This window comes from Betta splendens, chromosome 6 (assembly GCF_900634795.4).
Source record: "Betta splendens chromosome 6, fBetSpl5.4, whole genome shotgun sequence".
Classification (NCBI taxonomy): Eukaryota; Metazoa; Chordata; class Actinopteri; order Anabantiformes; family Osphronemidae; genus Betta; species Betta splendens.
The window spans coordinates 888,887-912,591 of NC_040886.2; the positions used below are offsets into that span (position 1 = coordinate 888,887).

Below are 23,705 nucleotides of genomic sequence, written 5' to 3' on the forward strand. Positions count from 1 at the left end.
CATTTTAGTAGCTCCTGATTGAAGCAGCAAGTTTAGGTCTAATATCTTACTTTATGGGTTTGTTTGAATGTTCTGCTGAGCTGGGATTTAGATTTTTCTTTGTTTCTTGTCTTTCTTATCTTTGTTATATCAGTTCGGTTCTAAGCATTTGGGTCATTAACATTGTGGGTGTTGCACGTGTTATATGCTGGACTCCCACAGGACTATGATAGAATGTTTCCCAACAAGTCACAGCACCTAAGAACAGCACCAAATTTGAGTGTTTGCTACCCACTATCCAGTTATATATGCAACACATGCTTTTCCATTAGCTCAACCAGTTCAGAAGGAGGAAATGTAAAGATGTGGTTTTTACTGCAAGGGTCAAAAGTGGCTTCCACTGTTCAGGACCAGAAAGAGGGGGATAATATATTTTTTTACTATATTTGACAATTGACAGACTAAATATTCATCAGCTTCATCAATCAATGAATAATAGTTGGACCCATATTAACAGCTGTTGTCTATCCATCTTTGCAGACACATTGAGAATTGGACTGGTCTGCAGACCTTGAGAGATGTGGACATGGAGCTCTACACTGGCTTACAGAGGCTGTAAGTAAAGAAACATTCCTGTGTGTTGATTATTGGAAATACAACAAGTCTAGTCTAGTGAATCTTGTGCCAACTTACATGAGGGACCCTACAACTGCAGGTCTTTGGTCGGTAACCAGACCTGGTCACCAACCTTATATTATGGCTCCCGGAGATCGCTTACGGTCTGCCACGTCCTTGTACTCGGCTTGGGCCTGTAACATGACCTTTCGAGCTTGGAGCCAAGTGCATCGGCAATGTTGCAGCAGGGTGTGCGCAGAGGTGATGTGGACAGGGGGAACAGGGGAGGCTGAAAACCATGTGCGCACTCAAAGGGGGCCAGACCAGTGGTGGCACAGGGCAGGGTGTTGTGAGCAGACTTTATCCAAAATGAGTTTCCCAGACCAGGAGGTGGGGTCCTTGGGGGAAAGGAGGCGCAGGCCGGCCTCCAGCTGTTGGTTGATCATCTCCGTCTATCTGTTGACCTCTGATGGTACCCAGACAAGAGGCTGACTTCGGTGACCAACAGCGCGCATTGGAGTGGATGACCTGTCCCCAGATTTCTGGAGAAACAAACAGACGGTTAGGGGAGCATACACAGGGTACCAGCAAACCCTGGATGGCATGCTGCTCCACGGCCCCAACCAGGCAGCCAGCAGGGAGGATGTTCTTAACCAATGTTAAGTCCTCCTTAACTCCTCCAGCACCACTTTGACTGCGAGTAACTCACGGCTTCCGATGTCATAATTTTCTGCCCTTGTGAAATGACAAAGCCCACAAATGACAGTGGGTACATGGAACTTACATTTCTCCGTCTTTGCTAACCCTAAGCCAATTTGTGTTCAAGGAGATGTGTCAGCACCTGCTGGCTGGTTGAATGGTGTTCTTTTTCTGTACAAAAGAAAACAAGAATGTCATCCAGATAGACAAACAAAACATCAATAATAGCTTAAAAAACTGCAGGAGCATTTGATGAACCGAAGGGCATGACTAGGTACTCATAACGCCCATTAGGGGTGTTGAAGGTACTCTTTCACTCGTCGCCTTCCCTTATCCAAACCAAGTGATAAGCATTTCAAAGATTCAATTTAGTGAAGATGTTGGCTCCAGATAACAGCTCAAATGCAGAGGACAGCAAGGGCAAAGGGTACAAATCCCGATTGTTAATGTTGTTGAGCTCACGATAGTCGATAGTCCATGGTCGAAGAGAGGTGTCATTCTTGTCCACGGAAAATAAGCCCATGCCAGTCGGTGACGACAAGGGGCGGCTAATTTCAAAGGCTAAGGCAGCATTGATAAACACTTGGGGACGCCGTCGATCTCATCTGCCTCCGGGCCGAGTGAATCCGGTGTCGTAGCGTCAGAGATTCAGGGATCCAGGTCAGGTAGGAGACACGAGGTGAAATACCCAAGACTCACATTCGCGAACCTTGCGTGTCTGCGCAACCAGGTGTGACAGAAGATTACAGGGTGGCAACAGGCTACATCAACCAGGAAGTGAATTTCTTCAGACTGTGATTTAAAAAATACCATTGAGATGCATTCCGTGTTTTGAGTGACCCTCCAGAGCCGACAACCATGCAGCGCAGCGGTCTGCGTCAGATTAACCAGCTTCTTGGCGGCTTCTCGATCTGGTGCCACCTTCTGAAATATCTGTTTCAGCGCCTTAGAAAAACTCAAAAACATGGACATACAGGAAGATTATTCATAGCACAATCCGCCCAGAGTGCAGCGCTTGTCCTTTTCTCTTGTTAGCCTAGAGAGCCGAACTTGATGATGGCTAGGTCAATTTCTGGCCAATGTAGCGGACCCACATCCACAGCACTGAGACTAAGAAGGTGAGTAAAAGTCAGGTACAAGGTAAAAGGTACAGTTGATGGTCAAAACACAGTTATGTCTCAGGCGATGGTACAGGCAAGGAGCAGGCAGGCACAGGTAAGTAGTAGGCAACGGTTGGCAGCAAGATTAGGTTGGCAAAGGTACAATGTCAAACACGAGGCAGGATCAAGAACAAAAACGCTGGAAAGTAGTGAGTACACACAATAATCTGGCAAATGAGGTCAGGTAAGTACTGGAGGTTAAATAAAGAGACTAATGACAAATAGGCTGCATCTTGTCAGAGCGGCATACAGTAGGTGACACAAGCCAGCTTGGATGTTGATAAAAAGGGATTTAGTCCAGAAAGGCAGGGTCAGAGTCAGGCAAGGTCATTCACAGGTAAGCAACAATGTACAATAAAATGGGTCAGGCAGGCTCAGTTCCGTGGACAGACAGGGTTTGTTAACGTGCAGGCAAATATAACAGTACCGTTCAGGAAGAGGCAAACTCGTGGTCAATGCAGGATCGTTACCAGGAAGGCTTGATGGACAAGGCAGACAGGGATTAGGCAGTCAACCTCAAACAAGGTTCCAGTTCACAAGGCTAGACAAGAATACAGGACGCTGGAAAGTGGTGGAATGCACGCAACAATCTGGCAACTGGAGAGTGTGTGAGGTGGAGACTATATACTGACGCAGATTACTGATTATTGACAGGTGTGTGTAATGAGGACCCGTAATGGCAGGGAAAACAGCTGTGATGTGATTATGACAGGAAGTCCTTCAGAGTAAAAGCGGAAGTGGATCTAAAATGTGACACATCTGATGAAAGTGGAAACTAAACATGGACGAACCTGAACAAGAAGTGGATACAAAATAAATCAGGAAATGGCTAAGCAAAGAGTTCAAGGATGTAAAGCTGTGACAGATAAGAAACTAAAGCCCCAAAGCTCCCAAAAGATCAAATCTGATCAAAGCATTATCAAACCAAGCAATGCTCATGTTTTTTTTTTTTTTTTATTTGTTCTGCTGAACTCATATATTTAAATGTGTTTTGGGTACGTCTGCACCCGTCTGTTCATCAGTTACAGGCAAAAAAATCCACACTTAGTAATATTAGCTCATTAGTAGTAGATTTGAATCAGTCACAGTCACACAACTAGAAAGGATCCTAAATGACTAGTGCGTCTGAATCCAGACTCAGTTTAATTCACCATTAAATCAGAACACTGAACATGATTACTTAACAGAGTCCACAGAGACAAAGACTGCCATAACACCTGCTTTCATCCATGCAGCTATAGGCAGGTGTCACTGAATCCTCTGGGGATCCTTTGGGGGTTCACTGCCTGTCCACATGAGGAGGATGGAGCTGAAAGTTACTGATCAAACCTCTTGTCCTATGATGTGTTTGTGTGTTTAGAACCATCACAAAGAGCTACCTGCATGCAATCCAGACTCGTGTTTTCTCCAAGAACCCCCAGCTGCGCTACATGTGAGTACATACATTAACACCACAGGTCACACATCAGGAACCTGAATCACCCATCAGCTCAAGTCAAATGAATCTCTATTGTTATTGAAGGTACTGACATATTGATTACCTCAATATAGTTATATATAGTTATTTATAGTTTTCCTCTTCCGTATATTGTTTAGACATATAGTCACATTTCCTCCCTCCCTTGCTAAGATTTTTGTTTAATCCACTGGCATGATTTGCTGGAGTTTGATCTTTTAAATGAATATTTTTCTCATTCTTCTTTCTGACGCTTAGATTAAATGGAGGCTGGAACATGTTTAGCATAGCTTTGTGCTGTGCCTGTGTTTGTGCCATGCTAAAGGACTAATCTAGGGCATAAACAGGTATTTGTATGATCTTCACTAGGCATCTGGTAGGTCACAAAATTAATTAACACCAGCTGACAAAAAATTTAAATAGATGTTTACAAAAATAAATACAATCTACTGGTTTGTACACAGAATACAAACGTCTTTCTAAACTATGGAGTCATATCATATTGGGATTAATAACATCTTGATTTCACTTGTTATACAGATAGTTGTAGACAAAGCCTTTGTATCCCTGAGTGAGTCAGCATCACATGCACAATGCTTCGCTCTGTACTTCGCATGTATGGATTACAAAAAAGACAATCAGCAAACACACCCAGTTTCTTTATTGGGTGGAGGACCAGAGTATTTGAGTAGATGTGTTACAAACCCCCCCCCTCGGTTCCGAATCGGCGGGGCTTGACAGAATATGAACAGGAGAGGAGATGATGTGGAGGCGAAGACGGTAACACACGCCCGCTCTGAGCAGGGAAATACAACTCACCGAGCTTAATGACTATGATCACTATGGAGTGGGGAACACTGGCTGCTATGGCCCAAGTGCACAAGGCACACCGCTGCGACAACATCACTCTACTAAAACACTCTGTCCCCCCGGTTTTACCTTATCCTAGCCGCATCCGCAAAGTTAACATAAAACGGTTTATTAAAAACAAAGCAAAAGTCGCTACTTTTAGCAGCAGCAATAATGAAACAACAATCAAAACATAAATGTACTGCATGGCAGGACAAAAGTTCTAAACAGAAGTTAGAACTAAAAATCACTGCTAATGCAGGAACCAAACTAACTACTTAAAATACCTAATACGCTCCGTACTCTACGGGCAAAATCCCTAAACAAACACACAGAGACACAAAACAAATGAGAACTAAATTAAAACAGCACTGAATCCTACAAACTAAACTAAATACGTTCCGTTACAATGGGCAACTAAACCCTAAACATGAAAGACAAGAACACAGTATGAACCTCAAAGGAAAAACACAGGACATCAGAAAGAAAACAAAACTCTCCATCATCAAAACTCCCCGAAATACGCTCGTAACAGTTGGTGTAGCTTTCAAGCTTACGACCAGGCACAGACCAGCAACACTGAAAACGAAAGCAGGGCTCAAATACTAAATTAAACAGGTGTATGGCATCCAAACTAATTGCACACAGCACAGAGACAGAAAATGATGAACAGAAGGCAAGCAGCGGAAACAAATAGTGCCTCAAGCGGCGCGAAGGGGCAGTTGTTCCAAGATGTACGTATAGAATGCATCCACATATAGTATATAAAACAACAACAATTTAACTTAACAACAATTTAAACAAATTAAATATAACAACAACTGCTCCTTAGATAGAGACAAACTGACACATACACGTGAGCATATTGGCTTGAGGTAGAAATTTCCCATTAAGAGGCAATTAATGTAATGGAAAAATTGTGCCTTTGTGCTATTTCTTGTCCAACACAGTCGTCATGTGCTGGTTAGGTGCAATACTGAACTGAACATTCTTACACAAACAACTAATCTCCTGTGCCCTGTCGTACATCAAGCCTAAACATCTGATGTTCCATTTGACTGACTAATGATTTATGATATATGTTTGACTTTTACACCCGGACTCTGGCTCCATCCTATCTGACTCCCCACCAGACCCAAGGCTGTTAAAGCCAATGCATCTTGTCTTGGAAGCTCGGTGTTCCTTCCTTTGCATAACAAGACATGACGATGCAGAAGTGAGAAAGCAAACATTCTCACTCACAGCAAGATAAGGTGGTGCAAACAATTCCATTGCTGCAGAGAGACATTTCCACCAGAGCCAGAGAAAGGGGTTAAAAGGCAGAAGCAACTTGAGGATCGTGGGCTCTTTGCATCACACCTTCGTGGTGTGTGCACTGATCTCCAGCTGGTTTTTGGTTTGTTGATGTGCACGATCAACATCCATGCTTTTTATTTGCTTTCCCCATTATTTTTATTTTTCTTTATTTTTATAATAAATCATACAAAAGACAACTCTCTCATCTGCCTCTTTATGGGAAAAACCATTCCCCCCTTTTGAATACACATTAATCAAACACAAACAAACAAATTTTGTAATAATAACGGCCCTTACAAATGAAACAGTGAGTGTATTAAATCATCAAGATTCAAAAATACACCTTCACATAAAATGCAAGTAACTTAGGGATAAAAGGTTGGGGGCCGTTTTGGTGGGTAGTTATAAAAAAATAACCTCTGAAGAAAATAAGCCAATAATCATATTTGTATCAGATTTTATTTTGTGATCAGATAGCAAACAACAAAGGTAAGGGTAAGAGGAGAAAAATAAAAAAAAGATTGTAAGCAAATCAACCACCAAATCAACTTTAACTCAATGTCGTTCCGAAATTTTTTCATTCAAAAATAGTGTGTATACATGGAAACATCATATAATCAAGGCAATAATCAGAGTAACATAAAATGTTTTCACCTGTTGGGAAATCTGAATTGTGGGGAAAAAGTGTTTGGGCGGCACGGCTGCCATCAGGCCCAAACCAGACTCCATGGAACCATACGTCTGCCAGAGTCTGCACTCCGGTGAGGTAGAAAATGTTTAAAGCACAGGGAGGTGAGGAAGGAGAGGGTAGGAAGCATCAGGAGAGGGAACAAGGATGAGGAGAGGAAACGAGGATGAAGAGAGGAAACGAGGTTGTCGGCAGCGACCTTTGCAGCAGCGTCTGCAGCTGCATGTTGGCAGAAACAAAGTCATCACTGATGGTGTGAGAGTTACAAACAGCATTAGCTGTAGGCAGCAGAACTACGTTCAGCAAAGCATCAACCTAATCATGATGTGAGATAGGTTTGCAATCAGACTTCAAAAGCTTCCTATGCTTCCACAGAGCGTCTGTGGAGTCTGTGTAGATGGTAACAGACTCTCCTTCTGCTGGTTTACCAGCTTCAGTCAACGCGATTAACTCTGCAGCCTGCAATTTAGTGTCTTAGCAAAGCGCCAGACTTCAAGACGGCCTCTTGACAGTAACGTTCAGCATGTTGAGCAAGATGGTGTTGCATCTAAGCCATCGGGCTGTAGAAAGATGGGATGTTTTCTGTTCCTAAAGGATCAAAGACATAGAATAAGGAACCAACAAGGTGACGTCAGAGTAGCCAACAATGTCACTTGATGCCAGCAAGACTCTCTCTGCTGCAGCCACTGCTCATAGACACCGTGGAAGTTCAGCCGCAGCTTGATGAAGCAGGAAAATAGACTACAGGACAAAAGAACAGAAGTCGTACAACCTGATTTCTCATCCACTGTTTGAGTGAAAGGTCGAATAGGGTCAGATCAGGAAGACCCAAAGTAGGAGTCGACTGAAGAGCAAGCATGAGGTCCGTGAACGTTGTTCAGCCTCAGACGTTCACGTGAGACAAGAAGTGGACGATGAAGATGTCTGCATCAGAACCCTGAGTGGGGCCTCAAAGACAGTAAAGTTAGGAATAAAGTTCCTAAAATAAGAACAAATACCTAGAAAAAATAAGCTGTTTATACGTGCACGGTTTAGACAGGTTTCAAATTGCTTCAACTCTGTTGGGTGATATGGATTTGCCATCATCTGTAATTACAATGACCCTTTGTCTGAACAAACTGTAATTTAGACAGGCTCTCTTTGTGGCCTGTAGCATCCAATGATTCAGTAGCTTAGTGGTGTCTGCAGTAACGCCATCTATGGCTTCCTTTAGGAGGGTGTTGTTGTTTACATGGTCTGTGGTCAGATTCAGGTGTGATGACCACTGGTTCACATCCTCTGATCAAACCTACATCATGTCTGTGTGTGAGCCACAGGGAAGCAGGGCTTCCTGTGAGGCAGAGTGTTGGGTCAGAGCGTCCTCTGAAAAATAAAAATAAAAACAAAAGCATGTAGTGTGTGTCATTAGAATGTGGGACGTATCAAGTTCACTGTTTGCTGCACATGACGGGCAGAATAAAAAAAAGTTTTCTAAAAGTATGCAAAGTAGGGTGAATACGTCACATGGGGTCAGAAGTCGTTCACCAGTCTCCACCCCGTTGACATCTGTTCACGAAAGGACCCACGTCCTGCATCTGTCTCCATCATGTTTTCACAGAGGGACATGTGGAACTGTAGAATAAACATCAGAAATCTTTTTGTTCATTAGTAAATGAAATCGCAAGCGCAGACCTGTGTTCATCAAGTTGAGGTCAGTTTGTGTGTGTGTGTGTGTGTGTGTGTGTGTGTGTGTGTGTGTGTGTGTGTGTGTGTGTGTGTGTGTGTGTGTGTGTGTGTGTGTGTGTGTGAATCATAACTCTATAAACTCATCATCAGGACCAGAAGACACATGTGCTGTACAGGACAGGTCAGATGCGTCTCTGGAGGTCGTTGGAGCTTGTTGGAGCAACAAAAGAGGGATTATTTAGAATGTCTGTAGATGTAACCTGCACTCCGTCTGGAGTGGAAATACATCAAATACCTAAACTACACATGAGATCTCTTCTTAAGAATTTAACTGGGCACAAGTTTGAGAGCAAAAATGAATGTTAAGATGTCTTGCCAGATGTTGCACAAGACAGTGAAACAGTAAGTTTTTCTTTAATAGTCTGGTACGTACAGTAATTATTATTACTTCTCTCTAATAGTCGTCTTCCCTTTAATAGTCATTAATAGTCTGTTCAGTCAGTTCCAGTCTTCCTATAGTATGTTTTGTTTTGTTTTCCTACAGTCTTCTAGTCTGGCCAGACAAACCTATATTGTGCACAAATCTTTTTAGAAACATGAAGGATTTTATTACTGAATTTGTTGCAAGTTAAAATAGATTAAACCCATCAGACTGTAAAGTCATGCAGCAGTTGTCATTTAGCTGTTTGTCATCATTTTAAAATCACTCTGTGGGATTTTTTTAAGCAAAAAGCGATTCTTCATTGCGAGCAGATAAGCATGAACATGAATTTGAGCGTGTATAAGCTGTAAGCGTGTTTCTTCGTTGCGTGTATGAATGTTTGTGTGTGTGTTTGCGGTACCGTCTTCACGTGAAAAGGAACCGTCACCTTCCTCCTTCCCCAACCATCAGTCTGATGTGAGCGCCAGTGGGTGAAGCCTGACGTAGATGGGACAGTTGTTCCTCGATGACAGACCTTTCCTGGATCCTCAGATGCAGCTCTTTTGGGCCGATCACGTCTGAAGCCTCTCCTGTTGTTTCAACCAGTGTCTGTGTCAGAGCACGTCTTCTCTGCTGTTGCTCTGTCCTTGTTTTCCTTTGCTGATTGTCATAAGCAGGTGTCTGTGTCAGACACACACGCTTGTAGTAGCTGGTTCATCTGAGGAGCCCAGAACGTGATGGCTGCAGACGTTGTGAGAGTCGCTGAGGCGTCCATGCTGTGGTCTGTGTCCTCCAGCTGCTGTGGTGTCAGAGCTTCCACCCCGTTCTGGTTGTTGGTCGGCGCTTCTTCTCCTTCGGTTCTTCTGCTGATGGTGGGAAAGGAGTCCAGATCCGGATTTACCCTCATCGCGCTCAGTTCTGCATTAGAATAGAGAGCAGAAACAATGGGAGCATTTGCTCTTGGCATGATGTGTGTGTTTGGTGTATGTGTGTGTGTGGCAGAGTGCAAACAATTCTTCCCCAGAGTTGTTATCTCCTTTTTTCTCCCTTTTGCTTTCTTTTAGGGCTTTAGTTTTGATAGTTTTGCTTTTTCAAATCTCATCTTTTGTATCTAATTTTTCTTTTAAGGTGCATATGTCTTTTACACTAAGCGATTCTCCTTTTGAACCCATAACCAGTTTCCCACTCATGGAAACATGAAACGCACTAATAACCATATTTACTTTTTACTTAATTACTTTTACTTTTGTAATGCTGCAGTCTGGTGGTGGAGACTTAGATCGCCCCGAACCCATCTTTCAGAGTCCCGGCGGTTTTCTGCCTTAGACTTTTTTGTGTTCCGGCCGGAACCTTTTTTCGAAATTTCTCTTCCACGGACGTCTCCGTAGAAAGGGAACCGCTCAGATCAGCGACAGAGTTCTCGGAAGTGCTCCCTCACCGTCAGGCCCCTCCAAGGCCCGGGTCCCTCGTATCTCAAAAACACTTCCCTCTGCAAACGTATTGGGATTATTATTTTTTTGATCTAATTAATTTTCCTAATCAAATTTTGTGTTTCAACCAAATAGAAGATTTCTTTTTTTTTCAGCCAATTGAAATGTTTCAGCCAAATTAAAAATAAAAGTTCCAATCATTTGTTGTTGTTTTTTCCAAATCAAATCAATCACCACAAAGAAACCTCTCTCACTGACCGAGCCAAGTTAATTAAGATTTGAGTTTGAATTTGAGTTTGTGGATCTCATCAGAGGCGATCCAGACGCGTGAGCAGTCCTCCCACTCAGAACAGCTGTAGAGGTTTGGAGGCTGAGCGAACCTAGTCCTCAGGACTATCGTCCCTGGTCACACCGTCCAGACGACCTGCAGGGATTCCTGTTTGTGACGTCAAAACTGTGGTGGAAATTTCCCATAAAGAAGCAGATGAGAGTCTTTTGTGAGATTTATTATAAAAATAAAAGGTAAAAAAAATAATGGGGAAAGCAAATAAAAAGCATGGATGTTGATCGTGCACATCAACAAACCAAAAACCAGCTGGGGAGATCAGTGCACACACCACGAAGGTGTGATGCAAAGAGCCCACGATCCTCAAGTTGTCTCTGCCTTTTAACCCCTTTCTCTGGCTCTGGTGGAATGTCTCTCTGCAGCAATGGAATTGTTTGCGCCACCTTATCTCGCTGTGAGTGAGAATGTTTGCTTTCTTCTGCATCATCGTGTCTTGTTATCCAAAGGAAGGAACACCGAGCTTCCAAGACAAGATGCATTGGCTTTAACAGCCTTGGGTCTGGTGGGGAGTCAGATAGTATGGAGCCAGAGTCCGGGTGTAAAACACAAACATATATCATAAATTATTAGTCAGTCAAATGGAACATCAGATGTTTAGACTTGATGTGTGACAGCACAAGAGATTAGTTGTTTGTGTAAGAATGCTCAGTATTGTACCTAACCAGCACATGACGAGTGTGTTGGATAAGAAAAAAGACACACGCACAATTTTTCCATTACAGACTCCAATTAAGGATTTTGTTTGAAAACAACAAAAAAAGCAAGAGACAAATCAAGAAGGGAAGGTGGGACGTGTGGTGAGAGTTTTATTTCAGAGTCACCTTTAAACTTTGTCAGGAGATGAGCAAATATTAAACAACCACAACAATATTACACCATAGGAACACAAGGATAAATGTCTTGTGTGTGTCAGGGGAATGATGCAGCGCTGCAGAGACTTTCTTTGGTTCTATCTACTGCAGCAGACCTGCATCACTGCAGTGTCTCAGTAACCTACTCAGTCAGATGCTGAAATGAAGCACTGCTTGCTTTACTTAGCCTTTCCATTTAGTTTGACAAGATGTTTTGCCAAGCTGAAGCTGAGGTTGTGTTGCACTTCATGTATCCAAAGATCAGTCATTGAGCCTCAGCCTCCCAGCGACATGTCGACATTGAGAGCATGTATGTGCACCAGGTTACAGTCACTCCTTGGTGAAAGAGATGACCTAAAAAGAAACATGATTCCTTAACGCATGCACACATACAGTAACTGGAGACACACAGAGGTGCACAAACAAAAACATTAACTGTGCCCTCTGTGTCTCTGCGGTTACACTTCATGAACTGACCTTACAATGCATGACATAGAGCAGTAACTAGATTTCTATCTGCTGCCTGCATTTCACCTGGAACCAAAAACATGTCTAACTGCTAGTGGTGTTGTAGCAAAGTGGCTGCGTAAACGGTTAATGGTTCCAGTCTGAGTCTGTGTAGTTCAATATGAGGCTGTCTACAGGCTTCAGGTACGTTTGATCATTCATCCAGATATTGAGTCAAAGAGCAAGCAGCAGTTAAAGAACAAGGCTGAAAATCAGTGAGCACAACAATTAAAACTTTGATAAATGAAGTCAACATGTAAATTCAGGGCTCCTTCCTAATAATCAGCTCATAATATAGAGTCCTGGTACATTGGGGTGTGTCTCTGTACTATACCTGTGGCCCTGCATGCTAGTCCATGTGTGTGTGTTGTATTCTGCTTTCCGGTATAAAAGTTTGACGCTAATATTGTTATGAAACCTCTTTTGTTTGCTGAAGCTATTTCTTTACATACTGTGGTGTTTTTTTCTTGATAGTGAACAAACAAACCAACTCATGCTGACGTCTTGCTTCTACACTGGCTAACATGCGTGGAGGCGACACTAATAAGTGACAATAATTTATTAAATATGAAAAGCTAATGCTGTGGATGTGTCTGTGATGATGTGACGTAGGACAATGGCTGTTAGCAATGCACTTTATTGCCCAATGGCCAGTATATTGCGCTTCGTCACATTCTGTAATGTGAATTCAGGGAAACCCCAGACTCCAGACTCAAGAGCTCTCCTGACTAGCTAGGATGTGGACTCTAAAACGCTCTCTCCCTAACTTCTAAAAGTAAAATAAAGAGGAAATCACAGCTGTGTCTGTGCTTAACTCCATTTCTGCTTTGATTCCACCTGCATCTCTCTTCTTCTGTCAGCTGGTGATGTAACAGTGTTTATTATTCATAGCAAGTAAGATTATGGCCCTCATCAGTATTCATATCATGACAAGAGGAAAAAGAAGAGAAAGCAAGGAGGAAACACCTATAATTCACTACAGTCCCACATTAAGCTTTAAATTGAAGCCAATGAATAAATTGTCATTTAAATATATTGCACTTCATTATAAATTTGACTGTTAAAAAGAAAAAGATACCGAAGCCAACCAAATCAAAAGCATAGTGGGAGAAGGGGTGTACTGTAATAATCATGGTAACTGACCACAGGCAGGATGGTTGGATCAGAAATTTAAATGCATATTTGAGCAAAGTTGGGGTTCTGAGTTCCTCCCTGTGGTGGCAATTTCCCATAAAGAGGCAGATGAGAGAGTTGTCTTTTGTGTGATTTATTATAAAAATAAAGGAAAACAAAAATAATGGGGAAAGCAAATGGGCGGCACGGTGGTGCGGTGGGTAGCACTGTCGCCTCACAGCAAGAAGGTTCTGGGTTCGATTCCCGGAGGCGGCCCTGGTGCCTTTCTGTGTGGAGTTTGCACGTCCTCCCCGTGTTTGCGTGGGTTCTCTCCGGGTTCTCCGGCTTCCTCCCACAGTCCAAAGACGTGCATTAGGTTGATTGGCTTCTCTCCATGGCCCGTAGGTGTGAGTGTGTGAGTGGTTGTGTGTCTATGTGTTGCCCTGCGATGGACTGGCGACCCATCCAGGGTGTACTCTGCCTCTCGCCCATAGCCAGCTGGGATAGGCTCCAGCACCCCCGTGACCCTGCACTAGGGAGTAAGCGGTTCAGAAAATGGATGGATGGATGGGGAAAAGCAAATCAAAAACATGGATGTTGATCGTGCACATCAACAAACCAAAAACCAGCTGTGAGATCAGTGCACACACCATGAAGGTGTGATGCAAAGAGCCCACGATCCTAAAGTTGCTTCTGCCTTTTAACCTCTCTGTCCGACTACGGTGGAACGTGTGTGTGGCCCAATCAGACTGATGCACCGTCTCATCCCTGTCACTGTGTGTGTGGAGATGTTTACATTCTCACACCTGCATCACTGGCGTCTGACTATCAGAGAGGACGGAGCACCAAGTCTCAACAGACAGAGACACAACTCCCCGGCCTCGGGTTTGGAGTTAGAGTCCAGAGTCCATCAAGCAGAGACAAGCATTTAACAATGTAGGTGAAATGTCAAATGCATAAAACAGGTGGAAGACAAAACACGAGATATTAATTGCAGAACATAAGTCATAAATTATAAAATAACTGAATAGAATAAGGAAGAAACATTTTTTCCCATAACACTCCCAAAGACAATTTGACACATGATTCTGTGATCCCTGGGCAAGTGCTTTACCCCATACAGACCTATGAGTTAATACAGAGTTTTAGAACTACAAGATAAAGTCTGTCCATCAGGCAGACTGTCAAAACTGTTTTCAGGCAGTTTAGACTCCAGTAGAGGAGGAGGTACCCAAAGCTGTGTGAGAACAATGCGCAATCACAACTAGATTCCTTTTATTCTGACTCCTTTTCTCTACTGGACACAGTCATTATGAGTATGTAAGTCTTCCAGTGGGATAGGAAACAATGTGTTTGTCCTCTTATTACTTTTCATAACTTTTGTATTACAGGAGTTAAGTGGTGCTGGATTGTTGTTGTCTGTTGTAGCTCTCTATATAATAGATATTGTTATACTATACTATACAATCCTATACCATTAAACTGCTCCACACGTCTTGTAACTGCTGTCGTTATTGTCTCGATGATGTTTCCTACATCTGTCTCACGGTCATCCTTCTCTGTTCCTCAGAAACTTGTCCAAGAACCCAATGCTGACCACGTTGTCCTGGCAGATCTTTGAGCATCTGCAGCTCTCTGAACTGTAAGTACACGTTTCCAAAATAATAATTAGGGCTTGGACTTTATGTAATTTAATTACATGTACATTTTCCATGTAAATTTTCCATGTAATTATATCACATTAATAGAAATAGTAAGAAGTTACATTTACAGTATGGCAGGCTGGGGCTAAATTAAATTACATTACATAATTTAAGAATAAAGAATAGATTAAGTTAATGTAATAGTTTTTGTCCTGAAAACAGTCTACAGTTTTTAAGATTCAAGATTCAAAAAAACGTTATTAATCCCAGAGGGATTTATTTTGCACACATTGATCGCTGTCACAGTTAAAGGGTACACACAAGAAGGTAGGGAGATTAAAAATAAGAATGTTAACACATCTACATACCCTCACATCTAATTACTAGCTAAAGTTTTATTATACATGTTATTGCATGGATGAAGATCAACCCTTACAGACAGAGGAGCAGTTGTACAGGCTGATGGCACCGGTAGGAAGGTTCTCTGGTGGCGTTCTATGGAGAACCTAATACTGATCAGCTGTGGCTGAAGGTGCTCCTCTGTCCAGCCACACACTGTGTGGGGGTGGAGGTGTCGTCTATGGAGAGGAGTTGGACCAGCATCCTCCTCTCAGCTACAGCATGTAGGGGGTCCAGCTCCACCCCAGAACAGAACCAGCCCTCCTGATCACTTTGTCCAGTCTGTTACTGTCTGCTACATTCATGCTGCTGCCCCACAGACCACAGCCTAAAACACTGGACCCACAGACTCATAGAACATCCTCAGCATGGAGCTGCAGACGTTAAAGGACCTGAGCATCCTCAGGAAGTACATCCTGCTCTGAGCCTTCTTGTTCACAGCTGAGGAGTTCTTCCAGTCCAGTTTATTGTACACTTCAAGGTATTTGTACTCAGTCAACATCTCCACCTTTTCTTTTTAATAGTCAGAGCGGTGACAGCACTCACGGATTTCCTGAAGTCCATCACCAGCTCCTTAGTTTTACTGATGTTCAGTTGGAGCTGGTTCTGTCCACATAAGTCCACAAACCTGTTCACCACTTCCTGGTACTCTGTGACATCACCATTGTGGATAGATCTCACAATAGCAGAGTCATCAGAGAAGTTCTGGAGATGACAGGACTCTGAGTTGTACCTGAAGTAGGAGGTACAGTATACAGTGAAGAGGAAGGGAGACAGGACCGTCCCCTGTGAAGCACCTGTGTTGCAGACCATGGTGTCAGACACACAGTTCTGCAGGCGAAGGTACTGGGGACGGTTGGTAAAGTAGTCCATGATTCATGAAATCAAGGGGGGCTCAACCTGCATGTCCTTCAGTTTCAATGTAGGCCGAATAGTGTTAAATGCACTGGAAAAATCAAAGAACATGATTCTCACTAAGGCGCCAGGCTGGTCCAGCTGGCTGTAGGTGTGATGAAGCAGATGTATAATGGCGTCATCCACTCCTAGATGGTGTTCATATGCAAACTGGAGGAGGTCGACTGAGGGTTGACCAGAAGACGCAGCAAACTTTTTTTAAGAAAAAAGAAATATAACTATACATATATGAGGTTAATATATAAGGTTGATTGGTTATTGATAAACAATATACACACAAAATATGAACTTTTTATAAACAATTTGTACTTTATTGCTTCCTAAAGTACAGACTCCTTTAATGGTTCCAAAAGGGTGGCTCAGTGGGTCTGGTGTTACCTATACTGTAAAACAGGAGTTTTTCAGTTTAAGCCCATTTGATCCTGCTAGAAACTAAAATATCCCGAAGGGAATTAATGATGTATGACTTTTCTTAGTAGATTGCTTAAACATAAACGTTTAAAAAGTTAATATTCAACATTTACATTTAATTAAATTAAATGAAGTTTTGGTTTTATTCATGATTACAGTGAATTAGTCTCATTAACTAGTGAGAATTAAAGGAAAACCAATTTTCAATAAGGGTTGACCAAAAGTTGCCCCTGGGTAATATTTAAGAATGAACAGACACTCAGATTGCTCCATAATTTCTATGCTAAGAAATTATAATTTATCCATCAACATCTATAAGACAGACATGTTTCACACATATATCTGTAATGTATTTATGACTAGTCCAAAACTGTAATTAAAGATACCCACAACTACATTTTGAAAAGTCACAAATCCAATAAAAATATAGTAATAGTCAGACATCAGTCTCTGAAAAGCGGAATAAAGCTATGTTCTGTGGAAACGATTTTTTTAACATCTGACAATCAAACATATTTGCACACTTTTGATTAAATAAATTTTATTTGAAAAAAGAATCACGGACTGTGATCCTGAACAACCATGTATCAGTGAGAGTTTGATGGTCAGTTTGCTCTGATGCAGTTCTCACACACAACCAGAAGATGTCAATGTTTTGACTGTGTCAAAAGGTGTCAAGCATTGTGTTGATTTCAACCCAACTGTGTGATCAGTGTGTCACAAGGCTTTGATTTCGCAATCAGTCTCTGTAAGTCAAAGGACAAAGCTGCAGAACCTTCTCTGGATTGGAAAATAATTGATTTAACCTCTTAATAAGATTACCATACTCAAGATATTGTTATTTATTAAAAAACTAAAAATTACAACTGATTGTAAGGGGCAGTACTGATGTACAGTAAATGTAGGGATTCTGATGCAAAACCAGTGAAAATGTCACGCCTCACACCACTTTCTGTTAATTCAATTCAATTCAATTTTATTTATATAGCGCCAAATCACAACAAAGTTATCTTAAGGCACTTTACAAAGTAAGGTTTAAAACCTCACACAACTAAACCCAACAAATCCCACATACAGCAAGCATTTAATTTGACAGCAACAGTGGAGAGGAAAAACTCCCTCTCTAACGAGGAAGAAACCTCCAGCAGAACCAGGCTGGATGTGGGCGGCCATCTGCCTCGACCGGTTGGGGTGAGAGGATAGAGAGAGAGAAAAGCACAGCAACAACAACAAGTAACAACAGAGCACAGGCAGGGTGGTTGGATCCGCAGCTGCCCATCACAGACACCAAAGTTTGAGTCCTATGATACCTGTAGGTGAGGACAAAGAGAGGGGGGAGAGGGAGAGAAGCACAACTACTGGAGAGAAAGAGACACGGTTAGTTAAACATGGTACAATGATGGGAGGTTATTGGACAGAAGAGGTAGAAGGAAACAGAGGAGTTCAGTGTACAAATTAAGTCCCTCAGCAGTCTATGTCTATTGCAGCTTAACTAAGAGATGGTTCCTGTGACTAACAATCATTGCCAGTGACCTGAACCATCTCTAACTATAAGCTTTATCAAAAAGGAAGGTTTTAAGCCAGATCTTAAAGGTGGAGAGTGTGTCAGCATCTCGAACCAGAAGAGGGAGCTGGTTCCAGAGGAGAGGAGCTTGGTAGCTAAAAGCTCTGCCCCCTGTTCTACATTTAAACACTCTAGGAACCACAGAAACCCAGCGCTCTGAGAACGAAGTGTTCTGCTGGGAGCATAAGGAACTATGAGGTCTTTAAGATAAGAAGGAGCTTTATCATTGAGTACTTTGTAGGTGAGTAGGAGACCTTTAAATTTTTTAAATTTAAATTTAAATTTAACCTTTTTAAATTCTATCCTAGATTTTAGAGGCAGCCAGTGCAGAGAAGCTAACGTAGGAGAAATGTGATCTCTCTTTCTAAGTCCTGTCAGAACTCTGGCTGCAGCATTTTGAATAGCTGGAGCTAACAGCTCCTTAAAAAGCCTAAAGCTTTTTAAGGAGCTGTTAGGACATCCTATGAGTAAGGAGTTACAGTAGTCCAGCCTAGAGGTAACAAATGCATGGATCAGTTTCTCTGCATCGCTCTGAGAGAGGATGCTTCTGATTTTACCTCTATTTCTAAAATGGAAGTAGGCAGTTCTGGAGATTTGTTTAATGTATGATGTAAAAGAGAGATCCTGATCAAAGATGACACCAATGTTCCTCACAGTAGAATCTGAAGCTAATGTTATGCCATCCAGGGTGGCTATCGGACTCAATAGTGTCTCTCTCAGATTTTTAGGCCCAACAATAAGAATTTCGGTTTTATCTGAGTTTAGTTGAAGGAAGTTTTGGGACATCCAGGATTTGATGTCTTTTAAACAACCCTGAATTTTGACTAGTTGATCTGTTTCATTTGGTTCCAAGGACATATATAGCTGAGTATCATCTGCGTAAAAATGAAAATTAATAGAATGCTTTCTAATAATCTCACCTAGAGGAGACATGTATAGGCTAAACAGAATTGGACCCAGCACAGAACCCTGTGGTACTCCATAGCTAATCCTTGTGCATGTGGAGAATTCTTCATTAACATGAACAAACTGGAATCTGTTCAACAAAAGGATTTTAACCATCCCAATGCTGTTCCATTAATCCCGATTCTATGTTCTAGTGTCTGTAATAGAATGTTATGATCAATTGTGTCAAATGCAGCACTAAGATCTACTGTAACAGGACAAGGACAGAAACTTGACCATTGTCCGAAGCTAAGAGAAGATCATTAGTGACTCTAACCAGAGCGGTTTCTGTGCTATGATGTTTTCTAAATCCTGACTGAAAATCTTCGTACAGGTTATTTCCACTCACGTGGTCAGATAATTGTTTAGCCACAATTTTTTCAAAAATCTTAAAAAAAGAGTAAATTTGAAATGGCCTATAGTTGGCTAGTTCTCCAGGGTCCAGGGTTGTTTTTTTCAATAGAGGTTTGACCACAGCCACCTTAAAAGCCTGTGGTACATAGCCTGTTATGGTGCATTATCCTTAACGCATTGTGCTGTAAATTTGCAAATATTGCTGAATGCTGTAATATTAAATTAATTTCTCAAGAAAAACTAAAACATTTGAAAAAATGGCTGAAAGTGGTTGATAAAAAGTTCAGCTAAAAAATGTAATGAAATGTAAGAAAGATAGGTAGTCAAGAAGACAAGATGGCGCCAGTGTGTAAGACTTGCCGACTTTGTTTGTTCTTATGTTTTTAAGTTATCCTTAATACTGTGAATTCGCTACTGGTTCAGTTTAGAAACTTTACTGAATTTTAGGCCATCCGTTAATAATCCAATGTGGATCACGTATAGGGGACATAAGGCATTGCCTCCGTTTTTATCAGAGATTCCAGCGCACCTTTATCGTACACCTGTGTCACCCCTGCGCAAGTAACACCATCTTTATCACGGTAATCAAGGCGAATGGCTGGTTCGCCTGAAGACCTGTCTCGCCTTGCCTGTTACCTCTCTGACGGAGGACGGAGCCGCCCCTCATTTCTTTCCCTCGTGGTGTTCACTGATGCCCCTCAACGCATGGTTGGTGCCGATTGTTGTTCCCGATGGGCCGTTTCACCTCCGCTTCCTCCCCTCTCCTCGCCAGTGTTAGCATGGCGTGGACCTGCGGAACTTGCGGACGTACTCTTGGACCTGCTACAAGCCCGGGTACTACCGGGTTTGGCCTTCTGGATGCTAAATTGCTAGCGACAAACCGTTCCTCCTCAGATTTCTTTACATCTAACATCTTGGATTTCTCTGTGTTGAGAGAGTCGTGGGTGAATGCTGGTGAATCCAGCGTCTTTCCAACTTTTACCTCCAGATTGTGATTGATTTTAACGCACCGCGTACATTGGGATGAGGCAGAGGAATTGCCACTATTCAGAAGCATATACAAGTGTAAAGAGCTTTTCCTGCCTATTTCCTTATAGCTTTGAACTTTGTATATTTGAACTTGGCTGCTCTTCTCCCGTACTATGCACTGTTTTCTATAGGCCACCAAAATATAACAAGGATTTCATAAATTACTTTACTGATTTCGAGGTGATGCCCAAATATATGGAAGTTTTTCAGACTCAGGATCCAATTCACAATACATTTGTCAATTGGCAATTCAATGTGCAATATCGTCATTCAATTTGAAAATGCATTTTACATTTTGTAATTCGATATTAATAGTGGCAATTCACACACACTTAAAGTCTGTCACACTACATACACACAAGACTATTGATCCACAGCAGTCAGGTAAGTTTTGTCACCATTGAAGATTGTCACTTGGAATGTACGTGGAATCAACAAGAAGGAGAAGCTCTTTAAAATATTTAACCATTTGAAAACCCTACAAGCAGACATTTCTTTACTACAAGAAACTCATATTCCCAAAACTATAGATTACACTCTGGCATCAACAGAGTTCCCACATGGTTACTTAGCCGGTTACAATTCTAAACAAAGAGGGGTCGCCATTCTGATAAGTAAAAAGATTAACTTTATTTATATTGATACTATTGTAGATCCAGAAGGAAGATATATAATCATTAATATCTTGATAGGAAACATTGAACATTGCACAGCTAATGTGTATGGTCCTAATGTTGACGACCCCTCTTTGTTTCACAGCTTCTTCACACCACTGTCTGCTCACTCTGGTTCCAAACTTATAGTAGGAGGGGACTTTAATTTAGTATTTAACCCAGAGTTGGACAGGCTAAGCAAAGCTGTGAGCAACAGGAACTGGCAATCAGTACAGACCTTAAAACAGTACATGGATGACTTCGGTCTCTGTGACACATGGCGTTCTCTTCATCCTACATCCAGGGAATACACCTTCTTCTCGCCAGTTCACCACTCTCACTCCCGTATAGATTATATTTTAGTAAATAACTCAGTGTCTGACACCACTATTCACTCCATCACAATCAGTGATCATGCACCAGTGTCCATTTCATTGATTAAGACAGTCACACCATCAAGCAGGAATTGGAGGTTTAACACATCATTAGTCAATGTTCAAGACTTCATCAGTTATGTCAGGAGAGAATGGGCAACCTTTATAGAAATCAAGAATACACCAGGAACCTCACCCTGTGTTCTTTGGGAGACTGTGAAGGCAGTTATGCGTGGTAGAATAACTTCATCACACACAAAAAAAGGGCATGCTACTTGAATTAGAATTAGAGCAAAAAATAAAATCTCTAGAGATTAAATATGCAGCCTCTCGAACCAATGATGTCATAGAAGACCTAAGGAATCTAAAGCTAATTTAAATAATATAATTGATTGCAAAACTCAGTTTTTGATAGATCAGTTAGATCAGAACCTTTATCATGCTAACAACTGTGGTATATTTTTAGCTAACTATTTAAAAAAATAATAAAGAGAAACTAATGATACATTCAATAACTAATAAGGAAGGGAGCATTACTCATGACCACTATGAAATAAATGATACCTTTTACCAAGAGATATATACAGCCCAAATAGATCCATCCACCTCAGCCATAGAGTCATTTCTGAATAAACTAGAACTGCCAAAGTTAAAGGAAGAACAAAGCACAATGCTAGACTTATTGTTGTCTTGCGCAGAACTACATGAAGCTCTGCAAGTAGCTATAAAAAAGCTCCAGGGCCAGATGGATTCCCAACTGAATTTCACACGGAGTTCTGGTCCTACTGGCACCCAGTTTTTACAAAATGGTAGTTGAAGATAAACAACATCATTCATTGCCAACAAATATCAATTCAGCCAACATAAACCTGCTCCAAAAAACATACAAAAACACCCTACGCTTTGTTTATTTAATGCCTAAAAGTGTGAATATTCATTGTCTGTCAGGTCCAAAGCTCTAAAACTTAAAAATTAGTATTCAGGTCTAATGATCCCACTGTAAAGTTTAAGTAGTATCAAATAAGTCCACTCACTAACCATTGGTTATGGTTGAACTATTAATCATCATCTTCATCGTTGAATTTTGAGCTAAAGAGTATTATTAGATGTTTATTTTATTCTCACAGTGTCAGCATTCTTGTAAGGAGGCCAAAAGCACTGACCATTGCAGACCCACGCAGCAGGAACCACCTCAACTTCATTTGTTTTCTGAAATATAACTGTATAAATGTTAAACATTTTGCAGCTTGTCTTTCTGCAACTATGCACCGTACAGTAGCTGCAAAAACATAGAAAAAAGAAAACATTGAAAATGTAAAATTTAGAACAGTAAGACATTTTTTGAACACAATTTACAACATTTCCAAATGACACGCACACCATAACAAATACAGTTTTGATTTGTTAATTTATTCTAGGAAGCAAGATCGTTTGTCAAAACTAGCAAGGATTATCTGATTATATTGTATCACATATTTTGGACAGAAATTCTATTTATTGTTTACCTACACGTGACTTACATCAGGAGTGTTGCCCTCCTTAATATCCATGCATGAGAGGAAAAACTGCAAACTTGTCTTAGTAAGGCAGCCTTGGACATTTCCTAACTTGCCTGTCAAGTTGGCAGCATTGCAGTGATGATGAGTTTAGACACCACACAGATACCCAACTGTCTGGAATCAAGAGGATGCATACAATATACAAGGCCTCTTGTTGGTTGTATTCTAAATCTACTATGTAACACTTACCATGGATCAGGAAGTTACACACTTTAATTATTTTCTGTCCTACTTTTACACAGCTGTCTTTACCAAGTGTTTTCAAAACAAATTTCCCATGCACAACTGCTGAACAAAGGGCGGCACGGTGGTGCGGTGGGTAGCACTGTCGCCTCACAGCAAGAAGGTTCTGGGTTCTGGGTTTGATTCCCGGAGGCGGCCCTGTGGAGTTTGCCCATGTTTGCGTGGGTTCTCTCCGGGTTCTCCGGCTTCCTCCCACAGTCCAAAGACGTGCATTATATTGATTGGCTTCTCTCCATTGCCCGTAGGTGTGAGTGTGTGTGAGTGAATGGTTGTCTGTCTATGTGTTGCCCTGCGATGGACTGGCGACCTGTCCAGCCTCTCGCCCGTAGCCAGCTGGGATAGGCTCCAGCACCCCCGTGACCCCGCACTAGGGAGTGCGATGGATGGATGGAACTGCTGAACATCTTCAGTAAAGCCAGATTGCAAAGGTCTATTTTGATGAACATCTCTGAAGATTGTTTGTCTCAAGAAAGTGTCAGCATTGCATGTACAGTACTGTCCATCTCTGAAAATGTACGACTCACTTGAGCCTACAGTAGGG

General features: G+C 41.7%; 1 protein-coding gene across 7 annotated transcripts in view; it reads left to right on the forward strand.

Annotated features, from left to right (window-relative positions):
• The window catches only part of LOC114856775 (NT-3 growth factor receptor-like), a 110,764-nt gene that overhangs the window by 29,882 nt on the left and 57,177 nt on the right, over nt 1-23,705 (forward strand). For 6 of the 7 annotated variants that reach the window (XR_003786129.3, XR_003786130.3, XM_029152483.3 and 3 more), the window contains exons 2-4: nt 520-594; nt 3,814-3,885; nt 14,646-14,717. Coding sequence is in view for 5 of the 7 variants with exons in the window: in XM_029152483.3 (XP_029008316.1) it covers nt 520-594; nt 3,814-3,885; nt 14,646-14,717 (219 nt within the window). In the remaining 2 variants the exon portion in view is untranslated. The remainder of the gene's footprint in view (nt 1-519; nt 595-3,813; nt 3,886-14,645; nt 14,718-23,705) is intronic. The other variant, XM_041071075.2, reaches the window with a different exon arrangement.